The sequence below is a fragment of the Octopus bimaculoides genome, chromosome 1, assembly GCF_001194135.2.
Source record: "Octopus bimaculoides isolate UCB-OBI-ISO-001 chromosome 1, ASM119413v2, whole genome shotgun sequence".
Lineage (NCBI taxonomy): Eukaryota > Metazoa > Mollusca > Cephalopoda > Octopoda > Octopodidae > Octopus > Octopus bimaculoides.
The window spans coordinates 125,088,858-125,099,161 of NC_068981.1; the positions used below are offsets into that span (position 1 = coordinate 125,088,858).

A 10,304-nucleotide genomic window follows, 5' to 3' on the forward strand; every position below is an offset into this window, starting at 1 on the left:
ACTTACAAGCAAATCTGTGGTATTGAGCAGAATATTTGCTGTAGCCCATCTTTTTATAACAAGACAAAACAATGTACATGATAACACTTCCAATCAATTGAGATCAGAAGCCACGAGAGCTACTGCCTGGTACTGCATCAGGGCATTTATTATTATTATTATTATTATTATTATTATTATTATTATTATTATTATTATTATTATTATTATTGTTATTATTATTATTATTATTATTATTATTATTATTATTATTATTATCAGTAAGGCGGCTGGCCGAATCGCTAGCGTGCTGGATGAAATGCTTAGCGGCATTTCGCCCGTCACTACGTTCTGTATTCAAATTCCGTCGAGGTCGACATTGCCTTTCATCCTTTCGGCGTCGATAAATTAAGTATCAGTGAAACACTGGCGTCGATGTAATCGACTTATCCTCTCCCACCAAAATGGCTGCCCTTGTAGCATAATTTGAAATCATTATTATATTTTCTTATTGTTATTAAAGCAGCCAGTTGGCAGAATTGTTAGCACTCCAGGCAAAGTGCTTAGCGGCATTTCTTCCGTGTCTGCGTTCTGAGTTCAAATTCCGCCAGGGTCGACTTTGCTCGTTTGTGAGAGCAGTTGAGTTTATTTCAGATATTCTTATTTTAAAAATCGTCTCCGGCTAATCGTTGAGAGGACGTTGATGTTACCTTGACGGAGGTTTGTGCTCTCTGAGTCCTCTTGTTATTATTGATATTGTCAACCTCTACTATATAAAATAAATATTTACTTAATTTTTTTGTAACAGATGATTGCAAAGATTCCGAGCAATATAAAGATAAGTGCCCTGGTTGGGCCCAAGCAAATCAGTGTGCAATAAACCCTAAATTTATGATACCACACTGCCGAATGTCCTGCAAGAAATGCCAAACAAGTAAGAAATGTAAAATTATTTTCTTTGTTAGAAATGAACTTTTATGGAACGATGTTCAATTCCTAAGACGGCGGTTTTTTGATCCCATTCGAGATTAGAATCACTTCGCCTAGATTTCGCATGCATGCATACACACATACATACACACATACACTCATACACACACACATACATACATACATACATACATACATAGGCAACAGAGGTTTAACACCAATCCAAAATACCTTTGAATGTCGTATCATATCCCTACGGCAACATATTTTCCCTACCAAGTGTCGGAGTACATCCCTTGACCAAGTTTACATGCATGAGACTGATAACATCATAAGACTTGGAAGGCAGCTTCTTGAGCAACATTGCTCGTCTGATACCTTAATTACATTCCAAAGATGTCGCATGACTCTACTGCAACGTATCATCAGATGAAAGGATGAACATATATGAGCAGAAGACCATCAAAGCCGTCTATCATGAACCAAAAGCCGGATGACTACCTCCCATTTTGAAGAATATGCGTTTGCAATTCAGGAACTGGAAATATCAACCAAATACCTGATGCACCAAAGGGACAAAGATGCAGGAAAAGCAGTAAAATGTGACAACCAATGCAGACTTTGTGGAGTTAACACTGAAGATATCACCCACATCGTAAGTAGTTATCCGAAAATGTCATCATGGTATTATCTACTGATGAGACATGCTGTAGCTAGTACACTCTATACTGAAATCCGTTGGAAGGATAACTACAAGGACAAAGAAATAAGAACCCACAGTATGGTAGAAGCCATAGCCACTCATAATAAAAAGGAGTACTGATGTGAAAACCTCAATAAAATATAAGCAGAAAAGACCTGATATAATGATTTGGGATAGAGAAGGGAAACTGTGTATAGTTGTGGAAATTAGCTGCACAGTGGATGTTAACGTAAAGCTGTAGTACACTGAACTATTGAGAAATCTGCAATTACTCTATCCAGATGTCAAGTTCAGGTTTATACCTGTAATTATTGGGGCCCTGGAATATGTAATAAACTGCCTAAATACCAATCTTGAGAAATTAGGCTTCTCAAAACCAGAAAGGGAAAAGCTAATTCGGAGACTACAGATCCAATCCATCACTGGAACTGTAAAAATCAGTAAAACTTTCCTGACGTTTATCATTTAAATATATATGAGCATGTCTAGAAATGCAACTATATGCATAAAAATACATACATAAAACAGAACATACAAATCTTTACATATACATACATACATACGTACATACATACATACGTACATACATACACACAAAAGTACCCTGTTGTTGATGTTGAATTTCCAATGAAGGAACCTTGGATCAAAGTTAGAAACCGACTCTTTCTCCATTGACAAGAAATCTTGAAATAAAACTGAATAATCACACACACACAAATACATACATACATACATGCATGCACACACATATACATATATATACACACACATACATACATCCTTCCTTCCTTCAGTTTCTGTCTTCCAAATTCACACACAAGGCTTTTATAGCCCTTGGTCAACCTAAGGCTTGTGAGTAGATTTTTAGAATTGATTTGGAATAAGTATCCTAATTTTTACAAAAGAATTTACTTGTATTATAACGAAGAGATTTAAATACTTCAGAAACACTCATATATTTAAACGGAACATGTAATTTCTTGGTGAAACGTTGTTTATCTTTTCTTTTTCTTTCCTTATTTATAGAAGGTTGTGTGAACTTATACAAAGATAATATTTGCGACTTGAAGGCAGAAGGTGACCAATGTGAATCTAACAGAGAATTCATGAGGAAAAACTGCAGAAAGTCTTGCAAACTTTGTAGTGAAGGGGAAATTGAATATGATAAGAAAACCACAGTCTATGTTGAACCAACGACAGCACCAACTACAAAAAACAATCCTTGTAAGATAAAAATTCTCGTCTTTTAAAATTATTTTTTATCCTAATTATTAAGCAATTAACTCTTCCGTTTGTTATAATCTGGTGTATTGATTCATTTATGAAATTATCCAGAAAATGGTCTTATATTCTATATAGCATACTATAAATTGATTATTTCTTATATTTCTATAGCTATATTTATGTCCCCTAGCTAGTTTCCTGAGTATTAGTATTTTCTCATGTACGTGTTCATGTGTTTGTTTAATTTTATACTCACAAAATACAGATCTTATAAAATGAAACCAGATATAGAACTAAATTATATATTTCATGTAGTTTACACAATAATTTTCATTATAAAGGTTATTGTGTAAATTAATTAAATTATATCAGTCATTCTGAAGCATTGAGAAATTAGAATTAATGAAAAGACAGCTAAATGAGATGGAGAACGTTGGATTGCTTTTTATCACTGGGCTACTCAAGCACAACTGAAGAATAATCTTTTCTACTCCAGACACAAGGCCAGAAATTTTGGGGGAGGGGACCAGTCGATTAAATTGACTCCAGTACGCAACTGGTACTTAATTTATCGACCCCGAAAGGATGAAAGGCAAAGTTGACCTCGGCGAAATTTGAACTCAGGATGTAAAAACAAATGAAATACCGCTAAGTATTTCGCCTGGCGTGCTAACGTTTCTGCCAGCTCGCTGTCTTACAACTGAAGAATAACAACAACAGCAACAACAACAATAACTAAATTGCAGAATATAGCAAAGTATCATACCTTGATTTAATGTTTTTAATCAAGAATAACCAATAAAATGAAAGTATGAAGAAAGAAAAACTATGACAGACATATGATAGCGAATTAGAAAGTAATGGCTTGACTTCATTGGCATCATGCTCTTGCTTGATGGGGCTGGGATAATTTCAAGTTAGTGGTCCCAGAGGTATCATCATATGTAGAGCTGATCAGTGCACCCCGTCGCTGGTGGTCCCACGCCAATCCCTTTGCATCCTCCAAAGTAATGTAGAGCCCCTGAAGATCTTCCCCAGTCACGTCCAGCCATCTAGTACGAGGCGTACCATGAGGCCTCTTCCAGCCCACAACTGTTGCATCGAATCAAAGTAAAGCCCTCGTAGGATGATCAAGTGGGAGGCGGAGGACATGTCTGTACCAGCGCATGCGACGGATAGCTAAAAGATGGGAGGCTGTGGGCTGATGCATGTATGCATGCACGCACGCACGCAGTTCTTTGTTGGAAACATGACTGTGCCATCTGATGTTCTCAATGGTTCTCAGGGCCGTGCTATCGAAGCCGTCAATCCTCTTTGCATTGCTTCTGACTCATCCTTGTATATACATGCACGTATGTACGTTTATATATATATATGTAAACGTACATACTTTCTGTCTTCCCCCCCTCTCTCTCATGAACATATTTTGTTCAATCAGTCTTTTGCTGCTCCGAGTTTTCCCTAGAGGTGAATATGGTTTTCGGGTAAGTTGTAACTTGCCTGAAAATTTGCTGATTTCTCCAGTCACACTTTACATCACATAGAGAGAAGGGATATATATAAAAGAGAGATAGCGAAAGAATTAACATAAGAAGATAATGTCCATTGTGGAACATAGAAATTGACAAGTAGGGGCAGGGGATGGTTAAGATGAAAAAAGTTCTGTGGTCGATGGGTACCAAGTACATGACATACACTATCACATACATGCAATATTCTATCCATGACAATTACACACTCCCACATACACGTAGAGACATAACAAGGGGGAGGTAAAAATGCAGTAGGTCAAGCATTTTGTCCGATGTGCTAACGATTGTGATGAAAGGGAAAGTCGACCTCGGTGGAATTTGAACTCAGAACTAGTAACGGACAAAATACCACTATGCATTTTTCTTGACATGCTAACGATTCTGTCAGCTCACCACATTAACAATGATAATAATAATTTATAATAATTGATATGCTAGGAATAGTAAACAAAGATATAGACAAAAGGTTGACGGAGATCAGAATAAAATGCCTGCTAGAGTTCTTATAGAAAGTTTGTCACTCAGGGACAGCAAGGATTATCAGAAGGATTCTAAGCACTTGAAAGACAGCTGGAAACTTGTGGATACCTAAGGTTACAGGTAGTAACACGCTACACACATAAATCCTACCAGGAATAAGACCGAACCTGAGCCAAGCCAAAATAATAATAGAATTATTATTAGGGACAACTAGAATACTTAGGAAGGTTCTTGGCATTTAACGTTACTTGTTTTAGCCCAATGTTAAGGATGTTTTCCAACAGTCTAATTTGTTGTGTGTCACTCCTAACAACAAAAAGAATACACAATGCTGCACACCCCCCAGCAACATGGAGGTGTTGCAGGTGATGCAGTACAAATTTGCCTGAAACGACCCAATGTTGAATAATAATAATGATATTAATAATAATAATAATAATAATAAAAATGAGGATGATGGCAAGAGTGGTGGTAATGGTGAAGTCATTGTCATTTTGCATATCATCATCATCATAATCATCATCATTTTTAATAATGACACATTGTATTAAATGAAGTAGGAATTTGAATGTAAAAATAACACTTTTTTCGTAAATTCTACTTGTTTCAGACAATTGCTATGATTCTCACACTAATGTAGAAGATTGTAAAATGTGGCGTGACAATAACCATTGTAACATCAATCCTGACTGGATGGCTAGACATTGTCGTAAGTCATGTGGTTTCTGTAGTGATACAGGAAGAACTACTACCACAAGCAGTAAGTAATATTAATGTTCACCTACCTCTTTTCTGTAATTCATTTATATATTTTGCATTTACGAATGTGTATGTAATATATATATATATATATATATATATATATACAGATATATACAGGGTGCAATGGGTAAATTTTAATTTCGCACATGTGCATTGTTTCGTTTTGATTTTGTCGACTGCAGAGTATAGTAGGATCAGTTGGGCAGCGTCTGTGAGAAAAACAGCACCATGACACAATTCACTCTGCCAAAAATTTGGAAACGATATACTATACTGCTTGGCATTTACACCAGAAGCTCCAATACGAACATTTCAGAGCGTTTGGGTGATAAGACAGAATCATTGGCTTGCCGTGTACCCAAAACATGTACTGAGAGTGATATAAATCAAACGTCCAGTCAACATCTTAATGTTTGGAGTATTCACTACTGATAGTGACGTTATGTTTCTATTCATCGTCTCACACGACCTCAGACTCAGCAGGGAGGCCTGCATTAAGTGTCTGGAGGAGATAGTGCTGCTCTGGGTCAAGAGGGTAGCTGCTGGAAGAACCTATATCTGGCAACATGACTCTTCATCATACCACACAAGCAGGACAATATCAGACAATATCTGCAACCACATCACCCCTAAATTCTGGCCACCTAACTCTCCAGACTTCAATCCCTTTGATTATTATGTGTGGGGTGCAGTTGAGCAAGAGAGCAACAAAACTCCTTGTAATACTAAAGATGAATTCACAAAAAGTACTATGGTAGCATGCATCAACTTAAACAAGAAGACCGTCCAGAAGAGTTGCAGGAGATTCTGAAGTCGTCTGGACGAAATGGTTGAAGCCAATGGCTATTTTACTGAATAAATTTATTCTGTAGTATTTCAAGATATGTTTATGTTATTTTGGTGAATGTATCTGTTAAAATGAGATGCAGTGTTATATATATATATATATATCAAAATATGCAACAAGGATAGTCAAGGTTGATGCAGTACGATCGTTTCATGCGACTCCATTTATATAAGCAATGTGAGCATTACATTAAATGTAAAATGCATTAAATGTAAAAGATACAGAAAATTTACTGAAATTTCATTTCAGTAGAAGGACATATTATTGTAACTACAATAATATGTCCTTCTACTGAAATGAAATTTCAGTAAATTTTCTGTATTTTTGTGCAGCTGAAGATTGCTCTGCCTTTTACATTTAATGTAACGTTCACATTGCTTAAATAATTGTATATATATATATATATATATATGCATATATGTATATATGTATATATATATATATATGTATATATGCATATATGTTTGTGTGTCTGTATTTGTCCCTCCAACATCGCTTGACAACTGGTGGTGGTGTATTTGCGTCCCCGTAACTCAGCGGTTTGGCATTAAGAGACCGATAGAATAAGTACTAGGCTTATAAAGAATAAGTCCTGGGGTCGATTTGCTCGACTAAAGGCAGTGCTCCAGTATGGCCACAGTCAAATGACTGAAACAAGTAAAAGAGTAAAAAGAGTGTTATTTATAAACAGACTTTTGTGGATCCTAAAATAGGATAAAAACTATACATATATTTAAAGGGTTTTGATAAATCATAGGAAAAACTTCAGTCAACACAAACTGTGACCTAAATATGATATACTTGTTTACTCCTTTACCTACACTCCTGGCTGAACCCTAAAAAAAGCCAAATTCCCCCATCAAACTGAATAACTCTTTCTACCATTCCTTTCTCCAAAACCCACATCCTACAAACACACTTTTCTCCTATACTTTTCCTTTTCCCCCACTTCCTACTCAACCACTTCTCTGTCTACTTACACAACACCCAATTATAATTTGTGTTACTCTATCTATTGAAGAAATACCCAACCAAAATCAATATATAGTCAGAAAGTAGAAAGTAAACATAACAGTTGGTAAGCTGAAACTTTGAAGTTACTGTCAACATTTCCTTGGTTAATACTCACACGCATATATAAAGGAAGCAGAGATCATTGAACTACCACATTTTATATATACTGAAATAATTCTGCCTCAACTATTCAAGTCAATTTTTTAAAGGAATCTGTAAATATATTCCTTTCTTTTTTCTAGGTTCTTGTCAAAACAATGATCCTGGATGTGATGAATGGGCAAAGCACGATATGTGTACTACAAATGCTCGTTATATGTTGGTTCATTGCAAGAAGTCATGTAAAGTTTGTGGAGGTAAGGCTAAGGATACTTGTATTTGCTTATATTTTATTAAACGTTTTCTATGTTAGTCTAACAACTAGCAACTTACAATTTCTCCTCCTGCTATTTTCCTCTTCCTTAAAAAAATAAAAAAAATAAAAACAAGATAATTTTCGCTTTGAACAAAGCCTCATTGACTTTTTCAAGTTTCACTTGAAGAAAAAGATGGTGGTAGATGAAAAGATGTTGTTCTTCAGTGAATTTATTCAATGATGGTTGCAAGTTTCAAGTATAGCCCTTGTAAGTGGGCCTAATTTTAGCACCTGCCAACAGACTGGAAAACACTTCTTGGAGGTGACACTTACACTTAGTAGTGAAAGTAATCCTAGATCTATGAGGTACCTTGACAGGCTTTTGATGGTTGTCCATCTACTAGGACATTACATTTTATTCCTTTTATGTACTAAAGGGTTCCATGCCTGTTTTTATTTATAACCAGCCCTGCATGAACTCTGAGTGTCTTCGTAAATTATTGTTGCAATATCTGCTCATTCATTACATTTGGAGCAAATAGACAGGGAAATGCTCCTTTCAGCATATTTGCTAAAGAGTTGGTATTGGCAGTGAGAATAGCATGAAAGAATAGGATTGCTTTGAACATAAGTGAGTAAGCTAGAGAACACAGATACAAGAAGGCATTTTCTGTTGGCTTTAAGGAATATTTGCAACATGGATTTTTCCCTGATTGACGCCAGGTATCTTTTCTCCTTTGGAACGCGTTTTTCTTCATTTCCTTTTTCATTCATATCTATATTCACACATACAAATCTGCACCCTACCCCTATTTTTATATTTTGTTCTTGTCCTCCATCTATATTATGTTAATGAAATTACTAATATTAATATTATTTCTTTTTCTCTATAGGTTGTGAAGATGATAATCAATTATGTGCAGCATGGGCCAAAGGACATCACTGCAACAAAAATGCAGGCTACATGTTACGGCATTGCAGAAAGTCCTGTAATGCTTGTTAGAAGTCAATGTTTGAAGGGTGCTCATTAAAGATTTCCCCTGACCCACTTCCCAAGGACCGGGATAAACAAAACTTGGCATAATTATTAGTCCTTATCTACATAGCCACCGTCAATGGTGACACACTTCTCCCATCATTTTATGCAGCTGTGAGGACTCGTCTGTAGAAGTCAGTAAGCTGTGTCTGGTGCCAAGGCTTTAGCTCGGAAATAAGTTCATCATCATCTGAAAAGTGCTTCCCCTTCATGTTTGGAAAGAGGTGGAAGTCAGATGGAGTGAGGCTGGGAGAGTAAGGGGGATATGGAAAGATTTCATAGCCACAGGAATATGCTTTCATCTGGGCAATATGCGCATTGTGAACTGAGGGGTTGTATTGGAGGAGGTGGAGTCCTTTGGTCAGCATGCCATGCCTCTCTGCTTTGATGGCATCTCAGCAGAGAAGCATAATATGCCCTGTTAACTGTTGTGACCTTTGCCAGAAAATTCATCATCACTACTTCATGCAGGTCCCAAAAGACTGTGAGCATCACCTTGCCTGCTGAGGGTTGGACATGAGCCTTCTTTGGAGGTGTGAGTTATCATGATGCCATTGCTTTGACTGGACTTTAGTCTCAGGATCATAGTGATGGACAACCCATGTTTCATCCTGTGTGATAAGTCTGTCAAAAAAGTCCTCCTCGTTTTCTTGGCACATTGCCAAAAGAGCCTGGGAGCAATTGATTCATTCCTGCTTCTGAAAAGGTGTGAGCATACGGGAAATCCATCATGCAGAGAGCTTCTGCATGTACAAATGGTCATGAATGATTTTTTCCAATGACCCCACACTTATCTTTACTTCTTGGACTAGTTGCCAAACAGTTATGCAGCAATCCTCCAAAATGGTGGCTTCCACTTTATGGATGGTGTTGTCATCAAAGGCAGAACATGGTTGTCCAGAAATAGGAGCAGTTTCTACTGATGTCCGACCACCTTTCAACTGGTGATACCAGTGCTTGACTAGGTCGTATGATGGCGCATCATTATGATAAACTTCTTTCATCTCATCGAAAGTCTCTTTTGGTGTAGGACCTTTCAAGTATAAGAACCTGATCACTGATCTGCATTCAACTGCCTCCATTATAACACCTTAGTCCACTTCAACAGCCATAAATGACCAACGAATTCTAGTGGAAAGCTGCAGTTTACAATGTGACATAAAAAGACATGTATAATTATGCCTGTGCAAGTTCTATTTCCTGCAATAAACAGAAGTGGATCAGAGGAAATCTTTAATGAACACTCCTCATATCATTGACAGATAGATTTATATATTTGTATTCATATATCATCATATACATACATACATGCATACATACATACATACATACATACATACATACATGTATATATCTGTACTTATATATTCATGTGAATATATATATGTAAATACATGCCTATGTATATATATATATATATATATATATATATATATATATAT

The 10,304-nt window shown here is 36.4% G+C and overlaps 1 protein-coding gene across 1 annotated transcript in view; it reads left to right on the forward strand.

Moving 5' to 3' along the window:
- LOC106873821 (zinc metalloproteinase nas-14) overlaps positions 1-10,279 on the forward strand; it is a 51,910-nt gene extending 41,631 nt beyond the window's left edge. The window contains exons 13-17 of the mRNA XM_014921333.2: positions 788-913; positions 2,639-2,836; positions 5,459-5,608; positions 7,714-7,827; positions 8,720-10,279. Coding sequence (XP_014776819.1) covers positions 788-913; positions 2,639-2,836; positions 5,459-5,608; positions 7,714-7,827; positions 8,720-8,829 — 698 coding nt within the window. The 3' untranslated portion in view covers positions 8,830-10,279. The remainder of the gene's footprint in view (positions 1-787; positions 914-2,638; positions 2,837-5,458; positions 5,609-7,713; positions 7,828-8,719) is intronic.
- Positions 10,280-10,304: the final 25 nt, after the last annotated feature.